The 23,242-nt window shown below is 37.1% G+C and overlaps 1 protein-coding gene across 1 annotated transcript in view; it reads left to right on the top strand.

Moving 5' to 3' along the window:
* Window positions 1-23,242, top strand: part of ZSWIM5 (zinc finger SWIM-type containing 5) — a 122,559-nt gene that overhangs the window by 46,623 nt on the left and 52,694 nt on the right. The window contains exon 2 of the mRNA XM_037069627.1: window positions 14,979-15,335. Coding sequence (XP_036925522.1) covers window positions 14,979-15,335 — 357 coding nt within the window. The remainder of the gene's footprint in view (window positions 1-14,978; window positions 15,336-23,242) is intronic.

The following is a 23,242-nucleotide window of genomic DNA, read 5'->3' as shown; positions in this document are numbered from 1 at the left end:
ATAGCCTATTTCTTCCTTCAATCCTGTTGATGTTTGCTCCATTTACCTTACTTGTTTGTTATTAGGTAGGTAAATGTTTATAATGGTTATATCTTCCTGCTGAATTGAAGCTTTTATTAATATATAATGTCCTTGTTAGTCTTTTGTAAATTTATTTAAGTCTATTTTGTCTGGTTTTAGTATAGCCAGCCCTGCTCTCTTTTGGTTACTATTTGCATGGGATATCTTTTTCCATCCTTTCAACTTTTAATCTATTTGTGTCTTTGGATTTAAAGTGAGTCTTTTGTAACAGCATCTATTTTGATCATGGGTTTTTATTCATTCTGCCAATCTCTGTCTTTTGATCAGAGAATTTAATCCATTTACACTTAGTTACCAATACTGAGTTATTTCTGTCATTTCTCCATTTGTTTTCTATGTCTTTTAGCTCTTTTGCCTCTCATTTGTGCTTTACTGTTTTGTCTTTGGTCTAATTGATTGTTTTTGTAGTGAAATGTTTAAATTCCTTTCTCATTTCCTTTTATGCATAAAACTCTTTTCTTTGCGGTTACTATAGTGATTACGTTTAGCATCCTAAAGTTATAACACTCTAATTTGAATTTATACCAGCTTAATTTCCATGTCAAAGAAAAGCTGCTATTTACAGCTCTGTCTCCCACCCCTTTTGGTTATTGGTACCATAATGTTACATCTTTATACATTGAGCTCCCCAAAATATAAGTAATTCTTGTAAATGTATTAGTCTCTTAAATTATGTAGAAAACAACAGGTGGAAATACAAATCAAAGTTATATTATTACTGGTTTTTAGACTAATAATTTTAAAAATACATATTAGTTTAAAAAATCATGTATAAAACAAAAACCGGAGTTTCAAACCATTGTTCCAGTAATGCTACCTTTTATAATTGCCATGTTTTACCTTTATTTATTTTTGAGTACTTTTGTTTACTTTTATTGAGATCTTCATTTCTTATTTTAAATATGTTTTATTGATTATGCTATTATAGTTGTCCAATTCCCCTCTCCCCATTTACTCCCCTCTGCCCTGCAACCTCCCTCCCTGGGCATTTCATCAAAATAAAACACCCACTGTTGTGGTTTATCCTTGGCTTTACTCTGGTTTAACAAGAATTCTAACTTTTCAATCTCAATCCATGCTGAGACTCCTCAGTCTATACCAGTCCACAGGTTCTGGTGTATTATCAATTTAATTAATCCACCCTGAAGAACCTTTGTAGAGTTCTGGCCAACGTGGAGGTGTAGGTAGAAACCCTTTGCTTCCTTGCACAACCCGAAGGAGGAAAACAACCAATCTAAAAGCAATATACAACCAGAAGTGCCAGAAAATCAAACTGTATGGAACTCCAACAACCAAGGAATTAAAGAAACAGTCAACCAGAACACCCAGATGAGTAAGAACCTGCGGCAAGGCAGTGGACCACTCGGGCGGGGCTGGCTGAACGGGCAACTGAGACTCAGAGCTGACTGTGGACTATGCCATTGCCCCAATGGGAGAAACTCCCAGTCTCACAGGAGAGCTCTAGAGTTCTTTGGAAAGTGGGCTAGAGCTGAGCAGGTGAGCTGTATTGTTCCCTCTCTGGCCCCTCCCCACCTCCCGCTGCACTGCAGCACTGCCCTGGTGAATACCTAAGGCCCCTCCCCCTTACAACTTAACAGGTGCGTGGAGACAAAGAAATAGGGCCCAAATGAAAGAACAAAGCAAAACTTCAAAAAGAGAGCTAAGCGATAAGGAGATAGCCAACCTATCTGATGGAGAATTTAAAGTCCTGGTAATCAAAATGCTCACAGAACTGATTGAGCTTGGTTGAAAAATGAAAGAACAAATGAAAGATAACCAAAATGAAATAAAGCAAAATATTCAGGGAACCAACAGTGACAGGAAGGAAACCAGGACTTAAAGTAATGATTTGGAACAAACGAAAGAAATAAACATCCAACTGGAACAGAATGAAGAAACAAGAATTCAAGAGAATGAAGAGTGACTTAGGAACCTCTAGGGCAACCTGAAACATTCTAATATCCAAGCTATAGGGGTGCCAGAAAGAGAAGAACAACAGCAAGGAATTGAAAACTTATTTGAACAGATAATGAAGGAAAACTTGCCCACTCTGGTGAAGGAAATAGACTTCCAGGAAGTCCAGGTTGGACCCAAAGAGAATCACACCAAGGCACATCATCATTAAGTTTAACCAAGATTAAGGATAAAGAATCTTAAAAGCAGCAAGAGGAAAGGACAGAGTTACCTACAAAGGAGTACCCATGAGGCTGTCAGCTGATGTCTCAAAAGAAACCTTGCAGGCAAGAAGGGGCTGGAAAGAAGTATCCAAAGTCATGAAACGCAAGGACCTACATCCAAAATTACTCTATCCAGCAAAGCTTTCATTTAGAATGGAAGGGCAGATAAAGTGCTTCTCAGATAAGGTCAAGTTAAAGGAGTTCATCACCACCAAGCTCTTATTATATGAAATATTAAAGGGTCTTATTTAAGAAATAGAAGATGATAAAAATATGAACAGTAAAATGACAACAAACTCACAACTATCGACTATCTTTCCTTTAAAAGAAAAGCAAAACAATGAAAACAGAAACTAAGCAAACAACTAGAACAGGAACAGAATTGGAGAATGGACATCACGTGGAGGGATTTCAGTGGGGAGGGGGAAGGGTACAGTGAATAAGAAGCATAATTGGTAGGCATAAAATAGACAGGAAGAGGTGAAAAATGGTATAGGAAACAGAACTCAAAGAGCTTATATGTATAACCCATGGACGTGAACTAAGGACAGGGGGGATGCTGGAGGGTTGGGTGGTGCAGGGCAGAGAGTAGATAAAGGGGGAACAGTCGGAACAACTGTAATAGCATAATTAATGAAATATACTTAAAAAAAGAATTCTAACTCTTCTTAACTTATAGAAAGGAAAAGCTAAGAGAAAGTACCATTCTTAGTTGCTCTATACTACTGGGTCCCACTAAAGCCTATTTTCTATTCTGCTACCCTAGTTCAGGTTTCACTTACCTCCTAGCATCTTTTACCATCCTGCTTTTTTCCAGTCTAAACCAAAAAGAAAGGAAATGATTCTGCTTATATATGCACTGTTTTCCTGGGATTACCCTCTGCTGCTTTTTTCTAGCCTGAATGGAAATTCTCTGTTGAATTTCCTCACTGCTTCCTGTCCTTTGAAGGCTAGAACTGTTATAAAAGCTAATTGGCATTGGACACAAAAGGTTATTCATTAACTTTTTGCTGAGAGCCACAGCTCCTTCCAGGCCTGATTCTAATTTTTTAAGGAACCCATCTTTCTTTTTTTTTCTTGAACAGACATTTTAGAATACATTTGAACAGAGCATGCACAACTTTTAAATAATTGCTTTATATGGTATATTTAGTTAGAAAAAAAAACAATATTAAAATGGTGATTTGATGCCCTGGCTGGTGTAGCTCAGTGGATTGAGTGCAGGCCTGTGAACCACATGATCGCGGTTCGATTCCCAGTCGGGGCACATGCCTGGGTTGCAGTCCAGTTCCCAGCAGGGGACTCACAAGAGGCAACCATACATTGATATTTCTCTCTTTCCCTTCCCCTCTAAAGGTAAATAAATAAAAATTTTTAAAAAATGGTGATTTGACTTCCCCAACTAACTTCAAAGCCTTTAAAACTGTATTCCATTTATAATTGACAGTATCTGTGCCCTTGTTTCTTGGACACAATGACACACTTCCCATAGGTTATTTCCAGTATTACATAGAAACAAGGTCTGTACCAACCAGGCACTACTTTGTTTAATTTTCTGCACTAGTGTAGAACCATAGACTGTATGAACTAGAAGAGACTGTATGAGCTGAAGAGACTGTGTGAACTAGAGATCACAGAGTTCAAACTAATTATTTTGTGAACCCAAGTGACTTCCATCTCTTCTTACCTTACATCATTGAAATTTGCATACCTTGAATCATCAGTTTAGAATTCCAGAGAAACTGCTTGGTCTCCATTGAGATTCAGTTCTTCTGTGAAACTTTCTGAGTGAATAAAGAGAAATTTTCTCTTTATTCTCTCCATACATTCATTGTATATAACTTTAATAGTACCAGTTAGCTACAAGTTGTATGACTTTGTGCAAGTCACTGAACATCTCTAGTTCAATTTATTCACTAATAATAATACACATACCATATTTCAGTCAGTGACCCACCACATATACAGTGGTGGTCCTGTAAGCTTATAATAGAGCTAAAAAATTCCTATTGCCTTGTGAGATAGCCATTGTACATCATAGTGCAACTCATTCATGTGGTTGTGATGCTGGTGTAAACAGACCTAAAAATATAGCACATACAATTATGTATAGTATGTAATACTTGATAATGATATAATAAATGACTATGTTCCTGGTTTATGTATTTACTATACTATACTATACTATACTGTACTATACTATACTATTTTTGTTTGTTTTCATTTTTTATTTGTTCATTACAGTTGGCATTTAAGATTACTTCATATTAGTTTCAGGTGTACAGCCTAATAGTTAGACATCCATATACCTTACAAAGGGAGTTCCTACCCCCGTAAGTCTAGCATCTACCACCTGGCACCATACATAGTTATTACAATATTATTGACTGTATTCTCCTCTGCTGTACTTTACATCCCCTTGACTGTTTTGTAACTACCAATTTGTACTTCTTAATCACTTCACATTTTTCACCTGGTTCTCCAACCCCCCTCCCATCTGGCAACCATCAGTTTGTTTTTTCTATGTATGAGTCTTTTTTCTGTTTTGTTTGTTCATTTATTTTGTCCTTTAGATTCCACATGTAAGTGAAATGATATGGTATTTGTCTTTCTCTAACTGATTTCACTTAGTGTATATAATACCCTCCAGTTACATCCATGCTGTTTCAGGTGGTAAGATTTTGTTGTTTTTAATGGCTGACTATTGTTCTATTGTTTATATATACTGCATCTTCTTTAACCAGGTGTCTATTGGTGGGCACTTAGATCACTTCCATATCGTGGCTATTGTGAATAATGCCGCGTGAACATAGGGGTACATTAATCTTTTCAAATTAGTGTTTTGTATTTCTTCAAATATACCCAGAAGTAGAATTGGTGGGTCATATAACAGTTGTACTTTTCATTTTTTGAGGAATGTTTATACAGTTTTCCATAGGGGCTATACCAATTTGTAATTCCACAAACAATGTGTGACTCTTTCCTTTTCTCCCCATCCTGCTAATGCTTGTTTGTTCATTTATTGATGATAGACATTCTGAAAGGTGTGAGGTGATAGCTCGTTGTGGTTTTAATTTGCATTTTCTCTGATTATTAGTGACATTGAGCATTTTTTCATATGTCTATTGGCCATCTGTATGCCATGTTTGGGGAAATGTCTGTTTAGGCCCTCTACCCATTTTATAATTGGATTCTTTGTCTTTTTGGTATTAAGTTGTATGATTTCTTCTTTTTAAAGATTTATTTATTTATTTTTAGAGAGAGGGGAAGGGAAGGAGAAAGAGGAGAGAAACATCAATGTGTGGTTGCTTCTTGCGTGTCCCCCACTGAGGACCTGGCCTGCAACCATGTGCTTTGACTGGGAATCGAACCAGTGATCCTCTGATTCACAGGCTGGCACTCAATCCACGAACCACACCAGCCAGGCCTATATGAGTTTTTTATAAATTTTGGATATTAACCCCTTGTTGGAGTGTATCATTGGTGAATAGCTTTTCCCATTTGGTAGGTTGTCTTGTGTTTTGTTAATAGTTTCCTTTGCTGTGCATAAACAACATGTTAGTTTGCTGTAGTCCCATTTTTCTTCTTTTGTTTCCCTTGACCTAGAGGATATATCATAATAAAAATATTATGAAAACAATGTCAGATAGTTTACTGCCTATGTTTTCTTCTAGGAGTTTTATAGTTTGTAGTCTTAAATTTAAGTGTTTAATTTATTTTTGAGTTTATTCTTGAATATGGTATAAGAAGGTGATCTAGTTTTATGTTTTTCCATGTATCTGTCCAGTTTTCCCAACATTATTTATTGAATAAGACTTCCTTTACCCTATTGTATATTCTTGCCTCCTTTGTCATAAAGGTGTAGGTTTTTTCATGGGCTCTCTATTATGTTTCCTTGATCTATGTGTCTCGTTTTTTTTTATGCCAATACCATGTTGTTTTGATTACTGTAGGCTTGTAGTATAGTTTGGTACCAGATAGCTTGATACTTCCAACTTTGCTTCTCTTTCTCAAGATTGCTGTGACTATTTGGGGTCTATCTATGATTCCATGTACATTTTATAATTATTTACCCTAGTTCTATAAAAAATTGCTAGTGGTATTTTGATAGGGATTGCATTACATCTATAGATTGCTTTGTGTACTATGGATAATTTAACAATGTTAATTCTTCCTAGTCTTGAGCATGATATATGCTTCCATTTATTTGTATCTTCTTCAGTATCTTGTAATTTTTTGAGTACAAGTCATTTCTCCTCAAATTTATTCCTAGGTGATTTATTTTTCTGACACAATTATAAATGATATTTTTTCTTAATTATCTCCTGAATACTGATTTTGTATCCTACTACTTTACTGAGTTTATTCATCAGTTCTAACAGGTTTTTTTCTTTGGTAGAATCTTTAGGGTTCTCTATATATGTTGTCTGTAAATAATGACAGTGTTATTTCTTTTCTTTCCAGTTTGGATGCCTTTTATTTCTTGTCTGATTTCTGTGGCTAGGACTTGCAGTACTATGTTGAATAAAGGTGGTGAAAGGAAAGAAAGTGGTAAAAGCAGATGTCTCTGTCTTGTTCCTGATCTAAGGGAAACACTTTTAGCTTTTCCCTGTTGGGGATGATGTTAACTGTGGATTTGTCATGTATGGCCTTTGTTATGTTGAAGTATGTTCCTTCTGTTCGCACTTTGCTGAGAGTTTTTATCATAAAGGGATGCTGGATTCTGATAGTGGTTGTTCTGCATCTGTTAATATGACATGATTTTTATCTTTCATTTGATTATTTGGTCTATCAGTTAGTTGATTTATGGATATTGAACCAATCTGACATCCAAGAAATGAATCCATGTTGGTCATGGTGAATGATTTTTTAAATTTAATCTTTATTGTATTTTTATTACCTTTTTGTCCCCTTATATACCCCTCCTCACATCTTTTAAATGTATTTCTGAATTCTTTTTGCTAGTATTTTGTTGAACACTTTTATTTTTATGTATATTTTATTGATTATGCTATTACAGTTGTCCCAATTTTTCCCTTTGCTCTCCATCTGCCTGGTATCCCCTTCCCTTCAGCAGTCCCTCCCCTTAGTTCATGTCCATGGGTCATGAGTGATGGTTGTTCTGTATTTTAGTCATAATTTTGATGTGGTTGTGTGAAGAGGCAAGCCATGTCTGCCTGGTCACCCTCTTGACTGGGAGCCAATAAAACATTTTTAAAAGAATGCAAATTATAAATCAATTGAAAATATATGAAATGGTATTGGAAAAAATACAGTAAAGATTAAACTTTAAAAAAGAAAAAGAAAATACATGTAAAAGTTTAATCAATGTAATTCACCATGTTAAAAACCAAAAAAGAAAAACCATGAGATTACCTTAAAAGATTCAGATAAAGCATTTGACAGAATTCCACACCTGTTCTTCTTTAAACACACACACACAAACACACTCAGAAAACTAGTATCAATCATGACTTTTATAAACAAATTTAAACCCTTTAAAGAAGAGAAAAACAAATTATATTACACAGACCTTGAGAACCTGTAAATGCACACAGTTCATCATTTCAATATTCTAAAGGTGTCAGGGAATTTTTATAAAGAGGAATAAATGAGGAGTAATGTTTCCTTAACAATTTTGTTCCCCACCTTTGGGGTTAGAACAGCAAAGAAGTTAAAAAGCCATACAAAAACAGTGGGCACAAAGAGGTGCTGGCCAGTTCATTGAATTGTGCAGTAAGGGGGCAGTTGTGATTCGGAGGAGTTGCTGACACTAGAGCTCTTTCCTGTGAAGAATTGCTCCTCGGATCCAGTGGATGATGTCAATGCATTTAGAACCCTCAGTGACGGCAGATGAGAATGTCTTCTATTTGATTGCTGTTTGTATGGAATCAGGTTACTGTAGAATGTGGAAAAATGATTTTGCCCCAGTTTCTAAACAAAATGAAAAGCATTGTCCTAATTGAATTTGTTTTGACATTCTTGTTTCTCCACACAGGTCAAGTTGCAAGATTGAACAAAAGAATAAAGCTGGAGGGTGATATGAGGCCTTTGACCAAAATGCTGTAAATGTTAGGAATAGCATTCTTACTAATGTATGAAACCTTTAAATAAAGGATGTTATATGGGCTATGCATTCATTTCTGTATTAAAAAGGCTGTGTTAGAAATAAAATATAGAGGTTAGAAATAAAATATGGAGTTTAGAAAAGGTGAGGATGAAGATCACTTTGAAAATTAGTCTTTTGATTGCTATAAGAATTTGATTACAACAGTATGAGAAATATAATCAATAATATTGCAATAACTATGTATGGTGCCAGTTGGGTACTAGAATTATCAGGAAGAACACTTTGTGAAGTCTATGATTGTCTAACCACTCTGCTGTACATCTGAAACTAATACAAAAGAATATTGAATGTAAATAGTAATCGAAAAATTCATAATTAAAAAAAGAATGTGATTATGGTTCATGACATTAATGCATAGGCATTTTTTTAGGTCATTGGAGGTTAGGGTCTGCTTAAAATTAGGGAAGTTTAGACACTGGAATAAGGGAACTAGCTACAGTTATAGTTGAAATGCTAACATAATGATAACATGTTTGAGTACTTTAGGGTATGCCAGACACTATTCTAAGTGCTGTGTATGTTAACTGAATTTTAATTTCAGTACATTCTGATAATTTGATTCAGTACACACAGTCTCAGGGAAGTAACCAGAAAATCTTTTTCCCCTTGAAAAGGGTATTTTGTTAATTTTTTAAAAACCCTCACCTGAGGATATGTTTATTGATTTTAAAGAGGAAGAGGGAGGGAGGGAGAGAGTAAGAGTGGGAGGGAAGGAAGGAGAGAAAGAAACATCCATATGAGAGAGAAACATTCAGTAGGTTGCCTCTTGTACACGCCCCGACTGGGGAACAAACCCGCAACCCAGGTGTGTGCCCTGACCAGGGATTGAACTCATCATCTATGGTATACAGGATGATACTCCAACCAACTGGGCCACCTGACCAGGGTGGGCATTTTGTAATGGTTTAAAATAAATCTGAATACTGTTTTTAAGACTCTCAAATATAAATATTTGATCACTTAATATGGTGGTTGATAAAAAATAGCTAGATATGTCCTCTTTCTTTTGAAAAGTAGTTTATTGCTCAGTTTTTCTTTTTCCCCACTGATGTAGGCTACTGAATGGAATATGGTAATTTCTGGAACCATTTTACAATTAGACAAGGTCTGTTTGGAAAAATTCAGCCATTGTTAATATAATGAGAACATTTGCATGACATCGATGTAGCCTGGCAGCCAAGGAAAGTGGACTGGAATGTATAAGTGTGAACAATGGTGACTTCACTGTACTAGTCAGTGGGGGGAGTAGATGCTGTTGAGTGACCATGTGAACTGTGTGGCTGTCACATCCAAAATGACCGAGCAAGTAGAGCATCGAATCTGCATCCACTTTTGCGTTAATCTTGAACATTCCTCCTCGGAAACTGTTCGGATGATTCAGAAGCCTGTAGCTATGGGCAGCTGGTGATGGGCAGCTTCATCACGGTAACACATGAGCTCATGCAACATGTCTCATGCAGAGGTTTTTTTTTTAAGATTTTATTTATCTTTAGAGGGGAAAGGAAGGAGAGAGGGAGAGAAATATAAATGTATGGTTGCCTCTTGTGCATCCCCTGCTTAGAACTGGCCTGCGACCCAGACATGTGCCCTAACTGGGAATCGAAACGTGATCCTCTGGTTCACAGGCCTGTGCTCAATCCACTGAGCTACACCAGCCAGGGTTCATGCAGAGTTTTTTGTTGAAACATCGAATCACCCAGGTGACTGAACCCCTCTACAGCCCAAGTTTAGTGCCCTGTGACTTCTGGCTTTTCCCAAAACTAGAATCACTTTTGAAAGGGAAGAGATTTCAGAGCATTCATGAGATTCAGGAAAATGCGATGGGGCAGCTGATGGTGATTGGGAGAACTGTGTGAGGTCCCAAGGTGCCTACTTGGAAGGGGACTGAGGTGTCATTGTCCTATGTACAGTGTATATTTTATCTTACTCAGTAAATATCTTTTTAATTTTACGCGGCTGGATACCTTCTGGACAGACCTGTATGTTGCCCTTTTTCTGTTCAAATCAATAACCCATGTGGTAATTACTAGCCTCTAACATCCATTTTGGCAAAATGTGTACCTGGTATACGTGCACATTGTCTCTGCCTAGAACTGCCTAAGGAGTCTGGTATTTTTTTTCCAATCTGTGTTCAAATCTGTGAACTGAGAAGTGGCACCTAGTCTGCAGTTCTGAATAGGTAGGTTATCTACGCATCAGTATACAGGACAACTTGTTCTTCGAATCATAATGCTCCACAGAGTAGTTGGCGGTAGGAGAATGAAATTACTATTTTTAAAGTGATTGTTTTATGCCTGTTAGATTTTTAAGTGAATTTTCCAGACAAATGTTTCCCACTTTATATTTTTCTACATAAAATGTTTCTAAAATAAGAACAAAAAAATAACTCAGCCTTTTAAAATATATGCCTCCTCCCCTTACAGAGGTCCAAATAAGAGTACTGGAAAACAATGCAAGGGCATCTCTGTAAGTGAATGCCTGGGCTTGGGAACCCTCGCTGTTTCTTAACTGGTTGCTGGCACAGATGGACAGTGGAAACCATTGCTTGCAGAAGCTGGTGCTGAGAAGGACCAGAGGTTAATGCAAGGAAAACCTCTTGATTTGTCAGAGAAGTCTGGGAGGGGAGCAGATGGCCACAAGAGGGGCCCTCAAGCTTACTCAGCTGCTCTGAGAAGCTTAGGGTGACCTCTCTAAAACAAACAAGCCAAGTAGCTCTCAGGGTAATGGGGCAGCATCATTTGTATTCCCAAATAACAATACTGTTCATCCCTACAATCTCTCTCACCCACACCCAGTGCTGAGGGCACCATCTGCTTCTTGTAAATTTATATAGGTGCTGGCCCTGGCCAGTTGGGAGTGCAGTTGATGATATCTCTTGGAAATGTGTTTTTTACAAATTACTTTCACATGAGTCTGATAGGCATATAGGTAATTTGTCTTTCTGCATTAATAAGAAATAGGGAAAGGGGAATTGAGGGATACTGGAATTAGAATTTAAGCATCCCGATTCCTGAGCTCTGTGTATCATGGTGAGTCCACAGAGCCATTTCAGTGCTCTTGTTTAGGCAGCAGTCATCCAGCTTTTGAATAGGCCTTCTGGAAAGGAAATTAGTTGTTTTTGAGACTGTCACTATCACCGTTTTATGCCTTTGTGTGGCCACCATTTTGCTAGGTGACAGAAAGGAGAAAGTGACTGCTGATATACTGCTACAGCCTTCCAGGGGACTGGAACTAAGGGAGAAGGTCTCATTTACATGATGCAGCATCATCAAAACCAAATTTATTCAAGAGGAAAGCATGCTCATTCAAAGGAGATACTTAGTTTATATATAGTGTGTACACACACACACACTGCACACCCACACTTCCCACACTTAAACTGACTATAAGAAAATGGTTCTTTCTGTAAACCTCAGCTCTCCTTTCCCTGCCATTGGTTGAAATTACATTCATTTTCATGCATTGGCACCTGCTCATGGGTTTGGTGAATCAAAAGAGCAATGAGCAAAGTGGTTTTAATTGCTCAAGCTTTACTAGAGCCTTTCTTGCACTCGGGAACACAAAAGGCTTTGAATAGTGTCAGAGGGCTGTACTGAGAAGTGCTTTCTTTTAGAACTCTCAGCAGATGATTCGCTCACCGTGCTGAGACATTGTCTTGTGCAGATGAGTTCATGAGCCCATCTCCCAACTGTGAGAGCATAACAGCAGTCGGTTTCAGTTGCCTTGACCAATTGCTCAGGAAGCCAGGAAGACGTAAAAGTTTACAGACTTGACATTAATGAATTTTTGTGGAGTTTTACTTCCTAATTACTTCTATAAAGACATATACATACTTTAACTGCATATTTAAACTGCATAGTCATATTCATATGTTGTGGTAGTTAAGAACAAAGGCTTTGGGGCCAGATTACCTGTATCTATATCTGAATTCTAACAGTTTACAAGATGTGGGATGTTTTATTATTTTTAAAATAATTTTTCTTTTTTTTTTAAGATTTTGTTCATTTATTTATGCATTTATTTATTTATTTATAGAAAGAAGGGGAGGGAGAAAGGGAGAGAAATGTCAATGTGAGAGTGAAACATTGATTGATTCCCTCTTATACGTGTCCCAGCCAGGGACTGAACCTGCAATCCAGGCAGGTCCCCTGACTGGTAATTGAACTGGTGGCCTTTTGCTTTGCAGGAAGACACCCAACCAAGCCCCACCAGTCAGGGCTCATTTTTATTTTTCAATTACAGTTGACATACATTACTATATTAGATTCAGGTGTATATCCTAGTGATTAAATGTTACATAATTTACTAAGTAAGCATCCTGATGAATCTCCGACCCATCTGACACCATACGTAGTTATTAGAAATATTATTGACAATATTCCCTATGCTGTAGGTTACATCCCAGTGACTATTCTGTAACAACCATTTGTACCTCTTAATCCCTTCAAGTTTTCACCCATCCGCCCAACACCCCAGCCATCGGGCAACCATCAAAATGCTCTCTGTACATAAGAGTCTGTTTCTGTTCTACATATTCATTTATTTTGTTTTTTTAGATTCAGTTGTTGACAGATATTTATTGCCATTGTGTTGTTCATATTTTTTTACCATTCATAGATTTTATTTTTTATAAAGAAGATCCTTTAACATTTCATATAATACTGGTTTGGTGGTGAGAACTTTAGCTTTTTCTCATCTGGGAATCTCTTTGTCTGCCCTTCAATTCTAAATGATACCTCTGCTGGGTAAAGTAATCTTGGTTGTAGGTCCTTGCTTTTCATCACTTGAATATTTTTTTCCCAATTCCTCCTGCCTGTAAAGTTTCTGTTAAGAAGTTAGCTAACAGTCTTATAGGAGCTCCTTTGTAGGTAACTAGCTGCTTTTCTCTTGCTGCTTTTTAAAATTATTTTATTGATCATGCTGTTACAGTTGTCCCAGTTCTTTCCCCTTTGTCCCCCACCAGTCTGCACTTCACACCCCCAGGCAGTCCCCACACCTTGTTCATATCCATGGGTCACACTCTGTGGCCCTGTGGGTGGAGGGCCCGGCAAAGGGACAATGACCTCTGCCTGCCTTTTTGAGAAAAAGCTGCTCCCCATTTCTCACCTTGATGCAAGACACTTCAGTTTCTCCTTGTATGCCACTGGTGACTTTCAAGCTGCTACCACAGTGCTGGAGCTCAAAGGGAGTGAGTCTGAATAACTTTATGTGTGGGTTCTTTGAGAGGAACTATTTGGAAATCCAGCAGTTTTTTTTCCACTGACTCAATCCCTGCTGGTTTTTGCAGCCAGAAGTTATGGGTACTTATCTTCTTGGCACTGGAACCCTGCCTTGGAGGTCTGGTGTGGGACTGGGACCCCTCACTCTCAAAATACCCCTCCCAAATTTTTATTCACCACAATGGGTGTGGGACCAGGTCATTCTGCATCTTTGCATCTTCTCTTCTGCCAGTCTGTATGAATGTGGTTTCTTCAATTCCATAATTGTCAGACTTCCAGTCAACTCGAATTTGATGGTCTGAGTGATGCTTGTTCTGTAGTTTAGTTGTAATATTGATGTGTTTATGCAAGGGGGCAAGCCATGTTTACCTACACCTCCATCTTGACCAGAAGTCTCTCTTAATATTTTAGGAAAGTATGAATGAAAGATCATTACAAAGATGATATTCAGGAGATTTTTATCTATAAAGTACTTGTTTTTCCCATAAGTTCTATGGGAATTTAAGTTTCCATAAATTTTTGTGGGGCTTTTTTTCACTTTTTAAAATCAAGCACCCACTATGTTCCAGACAGTGAACTGACCACTTTACCTATTTTTTCCTTATTTTACAGATGAGGGTGTCAAGAGTCAGAGTAGGTGAGAGTCAAAATTTAAGGAAAAAAAAAAAAGTCACCCCAATGACATGCTAGATGAAGGCAAATGATCCTCAGTGACTACTAAAACTATTAGGTGAAAAGTTGACAACAAACATAATCACAAATTATTGGTGCTATGTGCTAGTGAGTGAAGGTATAACACTGCATATTCTCACTATACCACACTATGCTTTCCATGTCTTACAAGGTTTCTTTCCTTTTTAGGTATTCTACGTGGTCACCACTTTAGACTTGTATGTTTTGAGGAAGAAATGTCTTTATCTTCCTTGTTATTCTTCCTGTCCTTCCATGTAGCATTCTTTTGGTTTCTTTTTTATTTACAGCGTTCACCTTACTCTAGATTGTACTGATGTTATTTGTAGACTTCTCTTTGCCCACCACCTAGAGCTTAAAATTTGCTACAGAGGTTTTTAACTTATTTGGGTTTCCTTAGTAACCTTTTTGAGATTCGTGATGAAAACTATGAACTGCCTCTCCAGAAAACTGTGCACATGTAAAACCAAAGTTTTCTTATTAGTTCATGAGGACTCCAGGGTAAAGACTCTTTCAAGATTGTGTGTTCCTAAGTTGCATTGACCTATCTTTGGCAGAGCCTACCATATATGCAGGAGATACTCAGCAAATAGTATTTGAATTGATTAACTAAAATGCAAAATGAAAGTCTTCAAGTTTCTTACTACAGAATCCCTAAATACATTTTCTTTGTTTCCTTAGGCTTCCATCTCAGTGGCACAGTAACTGAGCCCGCCTCTACTTCAGAACCAGCAATGACTTACAAAGTTGCCATCAGTTTTGATCGCTGCAAAATCACTTCAGTGACCTGTGGCTGTGGCAACAAGGACATATTCTACTGTGCTCATGTGGTAGCGCTGTCGCTCTACAGAATCCGCAAGCCAGACCAAGTCAAATTGCGTCTTCCTATCTCAGAAACCCTTTTCCAGATGAATAGGGACCAGCTACAAAAGTTTATTCAATATTTAATCACAGCACACCACACTGAAGTTCTTCCTACTGCACAGAAACTGGCAGATGAGATTTTATCCTCCAACTCAGAAATCAACCAAGTGAATGGTAAGTATACAATTTTGTTGCTAAAAATCTACTTTGTTATTTTATTGCATGTTTAGAGGTTGGGATAGTTTTCCAATTATAATCAATGAACTTTAATCAACTCATTCTATCCAAACTGTGTATTTAAACTCTGCCTTAAAGCAGTCCACTTGTCTACCTCAGAAAGGTTTGGCAAAAAAGGACAGAGAAAGTTAGAGTTATAGATCTGGCTTATGGGTTTCATTGTCCATGCAGTCTGTGACCTGGCATTGGTAAGAGTGAGAGAAAGCATACAAATTTTTGTCATCCAGTGAAATGAGATGGATATGAGAATTCCCTCAACATTTCAAGATCGTGCATACCATCAGGGTTATTCTAAAGAGCATCTGCTAGCATTATGCATATGAGTTATAATGGGGGGAGTGCATGGATGGAGAAAGATGGTATGTTCATGCATTCATTCAACAAGTATATACTGAGTGCCTACTATATGCAAGCAGTAGTGCAGATTGATGAGGGCATAAAACTGACATGGTTCCTGCCTTCAAGTAGCTTATAATCTAGTAGAAAAGATAGCTAAGTCTGAAACAAATGCTTGCTTTTATAATGAGTCCAGGTTGTAGAGACTTAGAAAATCTGGAAACCATTAAAGGATTTTGAGAAGAAGAAGCTGTAGAGCCAATTTTTCATTTTGTGTGTTGGGTCCTACTATAGTCCAGGCATCATGCAAGTGATTTTTTAATATGTTAATTCATTTCATTTTCAAAACTACCCTGTTAGGTATGTGATATAACCATCACCATTTTATAAATAAGGAAATTATTTATAACCCACACTTACCTGACTTCAGAACTCAAGTTTTTAGACTTGTTTATACAACTTTTTTATTTTTAGAAGATAACTATGGTATTAATGTGAAAAGAGGCAATTAGACCAGGTAGGGAGCCTAGGTAATACTGTAGTCCATTGGCCAAAGGGCCCCCCTGTCCTATTTGTCCAATAGAGTTAAGTCCTACACACAACCTCACTATTCCTTAGAGAATAGTCAGGCAGACAGGTCTCCAGGAACTCTTGCTAACTAGCAGAAATAATCTTCTGTTGCTTTATAAAACTCTAAGTTATAGCATGTTACATAATAACTGAGATCCTTCTATTTGAGTGACACTGTTAAATAGTAGCCCTCTCTATCTCTTCGTATCCCACACAAGGAGGCTGTTCTACTTTTCTGAGTTCTTAGGGACCTGAGTTCCCTCCCCTCCCTGAGAGAAGTACGGCCGTGTGCCCTAACAACTGGGCTATAGCCTGCATTCATGCCGCATTCCCTCTAGCTGTTTCTCGGGTTCTTTTCTATGTCCAAGCTCTCTTGCCTTTTTATAAACAGCCCACCTTGGTTCAGGACCTGCATTGTATCTGTTTTTTTTTTCACCACTGCTGTCTCTAGTACAACCCTCTTTTTTTTTACTGCTGTGCTGAAACAACCTTTATCCATCCCTCATGGTACTTCCCATCTCAGTATCTTATTATTTGTCTGAAATGAGGTTGAAGTGATCACATTGAACTGGAGGTGTGGTCTTCAGCCTTGCCCAGGAACTACTACTTCCGCACCTGTGTTTATCCCACACTTACACTACCTTTGTCCCCCAGGTTCCGCAGTTTTCCACAAGTTCTTTCTGTTCTGTTTGTAACAACCAGTGCCATGAGGACAATGATACTGAAAGTAGGGCGGGGATAGCTTAGAGGTGACATGGGTTGGATACAACGCCCGGTGTGTAGGAGGAGTGGGGAGTAAAGAAAAGGAAGATGAGAGAAAACTGAGCTCCGGAATGTCTAGCTGGGATGGCACTGGGAGATTTAATGATGATGTTTCTGTTCACTTACGGAACATTAGAGAAGGCATGAATCTAGAAGAAGGGTGACTTCAATTTAAATTTGAGGTGCTTGTAGAATATTTAGGTAAAAATTTCTGGTAGACTGTTGAGTATATGGATCTAGAACTCAGAAAAAATTAAATTTTTGGAGTTACTACTATAGAAATGATGTTTGAAGTCATGTTTCTGTTTTCTGCTGAATCTTTAACACTTAGAACATCTTCCTTCTCCTCTCTACCAAACCCTACTCCTCACCAAAACAAACTTAAAAAGCAGGGATTTTTTTTTAAAGGGCAGGGATAAATTTCTAGAACTGCTATCTGCTTTAAATCTCAGGAATGCTGTGCTCCTAACTTTCCTGAAAACTTTTCTTTTATTAGGCCCTATACGTGGTTATAACTAGACTTTGCCTTGTCCTCTTTGGATGGGTGATTCAGTTTGCTCTGGTAACCACCTGCCCTGAGATTTCTCTGCCATAAACACCCTGGCCAGGTCTTCAGTTGCTGCTTATCTGTGAAGAGAAATTGGATACCAAGATAAAGGGAAGATAGCTTGAAGAATCAAGTCAGGAACCATGTTTTACTAATTTTTGAGTCTCCAAGCATGATACCTGCAAAATAATAAGGGTTTCTTTAATGAATGCAGCCAGGCATATATAAGTGATGAAACAAGAGCCAAAGGAGGAATTAGCAAAATAGAATGAGAAATGAGAAAAAGCTAGCAAGTTATTATTAAAGTCACTATAGTATTGATTTTCTAGAAGTGAATAATCAAGTCAATAGGCCAGAAGTTACATAGAAAGGTAATTTGAAGTAGAGACTATGCAAAGAAAAGACACCTTTGAAAAAGTATTAATATTGTCATCATAGGAATAAAAGAAGATATTGCAATCATGAAATAAAAAACTAGATATTGTAAGAACAAAATACAAAACAGAAAGAACTAATAAATATAATGGCAAAAAATTATAAAACTAAATGAGAGGGGGAAATGTAAGGAAATGTCCTATAGAGAGTACAACAAAAAAGACAGATATAAAAAATAGAAGGAAAAAAGATATCAAAAATTAAGGAACAAGTCCTGGAACTACAATGTTTGAATAATAGGAATTCCAGAAATAGAAAACAGAGGTAAGGAATGTATCAGTGAAATAATTTGCAGAAGATTTTCTAGAACAAAACCATTGGGTTTCTACAGTGAAAGAATTCCACCAAATACCCAGTAGAGGGAAAGAAGAATCTTTTCAATTGTAAAGGAAAAAGAATCTTTTCTATACCATTTAATGAAAAAAAAACCAACTTGATTACTATGTCATACCATACAGAAAGATAAGTTGCAGATGGATTGCAGATATAAATGTGAAAAATAAAACAATAAGTTTTGAGGAAATAATGAGAAAATAACTCTCATGTCCTTGAGAAAGGAAAAAAATTAAATAGGAAAAGATTGATATATTGGACTACATTAAAAATTTAAACTTCTGTTTGTCAAAAGGCACCATTAAGAGACTAAAAAGGAGCTTATAACTTAAAACCAAAAAAAGAAAAAAACAATTAACAATCCAATTGAAAAATGGGCAAAGAACCTGAATAGACATTTCTCCAAACAGTACATACATATGGCTAATAGACATGTGAAAAAATGCTCAACATCACTAATCATCAGGGAAATGCAAATTAAAACCACAGTGAGATATCACCTTATACCAGTCAGGATGGCCATCATCAATAAATCAATAAAGAAAAAGTGCTGGTGAGGATAACTTGGTTTAGCCACTAAGAAAAAAATATGAGAGTTTCTCAAAAAATTAAAAATAAAACTACCATATGACCCAGCAATTCCATTTGAGTATTTATACAAAAAAACCCAAAATGCTAATTTGAAAAGACATACACACCCCTATGTTTATTGCAGCATTATTTACAATAGCCAAGATATGAAAGCAACATAAAGGTCCATCAATAAATGACTGGATAAAGAAGAGGTGTTACTTATACAGTAGACTATTACTCAGCCATAAAAAGAATTAAATCTTGCCATTTGCAAAAACATGGATGTACTTAGAGAGTATTGTGCTATGTGAAACAAGTCATACAGAGAAAGACAAATGCCATATGATTTCACTTATATGTGGAATTTAAAAGGTAAATAAAAGAACAAACAAAACAGAAACAAAGTAATAGATGCAGAGAACATTTTGATGGTTGCCAGATGGGAGGGGGTGGAGGGGGTGGGTGAAAAAGGAGAAGGGATAAGATGTACAAACTGCCAGTTTTAAAAGCCTGTAAAGTACAGCAGAGGGAACATAGTCAATGATATTGCAATATATGTATGGTGTCAGAAGGTAATTAGGTTTATGGGATGAAAAATTCATAAGTTATATAAATGTCTAATCACTGTGTTGTACAATTGAAACTAACATAATATTGTATGTCAACTCCAATTGAAAAAATTATAAAAAGTAAATAGTTGGTAGATTGATGGATAGATAGTCTAAAAAGGCAATCAAGTAGTGGGAGAAAATATTTGTAGCATGGATAACTGACAAGAAGTTTGTATTCTGAATATATAAAGAATGCCTACAAATAGTAAAATGAACAAGAGACACAAAAATGCTCTTGATGAAAAGGATATCCAAATGCCTAACGGGCATCTTAAAAGGTGCTTTAACTAATTAGTAATTGGGGAAATGCAAATTAAAACACAGTGAGATACCAGTACAGATCTACCAGAATGGCTAAATCAGTATCAAGTATTGGTGAGAATGCTGAGGAGAATGCCAAAATGCGGAGACAGAGAAAGATGGCCCAAATGAAAGAACCAGATCAAAACTGCAGAAAAAGAGCTAAACAAAATGAAGATAAGCAATCTATCAGATGTGGAGTTCAAAACACTGGTTATAAGGATGCTCAAGGAACTTAGTGAGGACCTCAGCAGCATAAAGAAGACCCAGTCAAAAATGAAGGACTCACTATTTGAAATAAAGAACAATTTACAAGGAAACAACAATAGAGTAGATGAAACTGAGAATCAAATCAATGATTTGGAACGTAAGGAAGCAAAAAACTAATCAGAACAAGAAGAAAAAAGAATCCCCCCCCCCCAAAAAAAAAGTATAGCATAAAAGGCTGTTGTCACAGCCTCTGGGACAACTTGAAGAGGTCAAACATTTGCCTTATAGGGGTGCCAGCAGGAGAAGAGGAAGAGCAAGAAATCGGAAATCTATTTGAAAAAATAATGAAAGAAAACTTCTCTAATTTGGTGAAGGCAATAGGCATGCAAGTCTAGGAAGCACAGTGAGTCCCAATCAAGTTGGATCCAAAGAGGACCACACCAAGACACATCATAATTTAAATGCCCAATGTTAAAAAGAAAGAGTCTTAAAAGCAACAAGAGAAAACAAGATACTTGCCTACAAAGGAGTTCCCATAAGACTATCAGCTGATTTCTCAAAAGAAACCTTGCAGTCAAGAAGGGGCTGGCAAGAAGTATTCAAAGTGATGAAAACCAAGGACCTACCATCAAGATTGCTCTATCCAGCAGCGCTATCATTTAGAATGGAAGGGCAGATAAAGTGCTTTCCAGACAAGGTAAAGCTCAGGGAACTCATCACCACCAAGCCATTATTATATGAAATGTAAAAGAACTTATTTTAAAAAAAAGAAGATCAAAACTGTGAACAGTAAAATGACAACAAACTCACAACTATCAACAACTGAATCTAAAAAATAAAGACAGCTCAGGCTGGTGTGGCTCAGTGGATTGAATGCTGGCCTGCAAATCAGAGGGTGGAGGTTGTAGGCCAGGTCCCTGGTAGAGGGTATGTGAGAGGCAACCACACACTGATGTTTCTCTTTCTCTCTTTCTTCCTCCCTTCCCCTCTCTAAAAATAAATAAGTAAAATCTTAAAAAATAATAAAATAATAAAATCAAAATAAAAACAAACTAAGCAAATAACCAGAACAGGAACAAAATCATAAGCATGGGGGTCATTTGGAGGCTTATCAGCTGGGAGCGGGGAGGGGGAGAAAAGGGGAAATGGTGCAGGGATCAGGAGGCATAGTCGGTAGGAATAAAATAAGGGGTTGTTAAGAATAGTATAGGGAAGGGAGAAGCCAGAGAACTTACATGCACAACCCATGGACATGAACTAAGATGGGGGTGTTGCTGAAGGGAAGGTGGGTCCAGGGCGGAGGGTGGCAAGGGGGAAAAAATTGGAACACCTGCAACATAATCAATAAAATATATTTTAAAAGAAGAATACACCATAATATTAATGATGGTAATCTATGGCTGGTGGAATTATGGATAGATTTTTTATTTTCTTTATGCTTTGGTATGTTTTCTACAATAAGCAAGTGTTATTTTTTAATTTATAAAAGGGATGTTTTAAGAATGAGAGAAGATTGGTTCCATAGACAAAGTCCCATCAAGACAGACAGGTCTCATTGTTACAGCATCATGCTGACTTGAAGCCTCCGCCCACATGATGTTTTCTTTCATAACTATTTAGAAAAGACATCCTTTTTATTTTATCTTCCTGTGGAAAATGGCACACTACAATGTTCAAGTGTCAGTTACATCCGCTGGGTCCACTTTACCACTCCTGAGTTTCATACTCATCTCTTTTTATGAGAAGACTGAAATGTTCTAACCGTGAGCATATAGATAGGGATACTTTCATCTTTTTTCTAAAGTTTTAAAGAAAAATTTTGTGTTGGAGTTAGAGAGGGACCGCTAGAGAGGCTGATTGTGAACTCCAGGCTTAGTTTATCTAGTTAAAATGATCTGTGCTCTTGTTTATTCATTCCTACATGCTGTACCCTGCTGTACTATCTCCTTTAATGTTTATATTTCTTGTAGATTAATCTCAGGCTCTTTTTTTTCTTATTCCGCATGAGCTCTATAGCCTATCTTAGCTATATATCCATGCCTTGAAATGTCACCTGTGTGCCATGACTCACCAATTTATTTCTCCAGCCCAGATCTTTTGAGCTTTATACTCTATATTCAACTAACTGTTCCATATCACAGAGACATCCTAAGATCAACATACCCAAATGTGAGTTCATCTTCTACCCCAAACTTGCTTAATAAATAGCACCATCTAGCTACTAGATCATGATGAGAAACTTTATAATCCCTAACACCTCTTTCTTTCTTATAATGCATGTGCATTCCATTGCAAGACCTGTTAACTTTACCTAAGTTGTATCACCATTTTTCACTTCTCTCTGTGTTTAGGGTAATTCTGCTACCACCCTAAATCAAACTACTATAATTTCCCACCTGTACTGTTACCATAGCCTACTAACTGATCTTTCCATATCCATTGTTGCTCCCACCTATCCCATTCTGTACACAACCATCCAAAGTAATTTTTGTACAACTACAGATTTTGTCAGTATCACTTCCTGTTTCAGATCCTTCAGTGGTCTCCTGTTTCACTTAGGATAAAATCCAGATTTCACGTGGCCTACAAAATCATGCATGATCTGGCTGTTGCCTGCCTTTTTGCATGATATTCCCTCTCCTTGGAATACTCTTCCTGTCCTCTTCCCCTTATTATAGAGGTACTTAATTATCACAGTAACTTGTGACTTCATGCTTTTTTGAACAAAAAATACAGTATTTTTTCCACTCTCTGCTAGGTAACTCCTATTCATTTCTCAGATGTCTGCTCAAATGTCACTTTCTTAAGGAAAACTTGTTGACCTGTCTTTCTTTCTTTCTTACAATATAAGTACATTGTGTGTGTGTATGTATTTTTTTTTTTGTTTTTTTTTTCCTAATATCTCTTTTCCCAAACTAATATATTAGTTCCACAAGGACAAGGGGCTGTATCTGCTTTGTTTAGCACTATATACTCAGTATTTGTCATAGGCCCCAGCACATAGTAGGCTCTCAATAAATATATATATACATATATATATATATTTTAAGATTTTGTTTATTTACTTTTAGAGGGGAAAGGAAGGAGAGAGAGAGAAATATCGATGTATGGTTGCCTCTGGTGTGTCCCCTGCTAGGAACTGGGCTGCAACCCAGGCATGTGCCCTG

Source organism: Sturnira hondurensis, unplaced genomic scaffold, assembly GCF_014824575.4.
Source record: "Sturnira hondurensis isolate 20B ecotype Veracruz unplaced genomic scaffold, ASM1482457v3 Scaffold0018725, whole genome shotgun sequence".
In the NCBI taxonomy this organism is placed as follows: Eukaryota; Metazoa; Chordata; class Mammalia; order Chiroptera; family Phyllostomidae; genus Sturnira; species Sturnira hondurensis.
The sequence above is the reverse complement of the archived record's forward strand: the minus strand, read 5'-3'. Positions and strand labels throughout refer to the sequence as shown.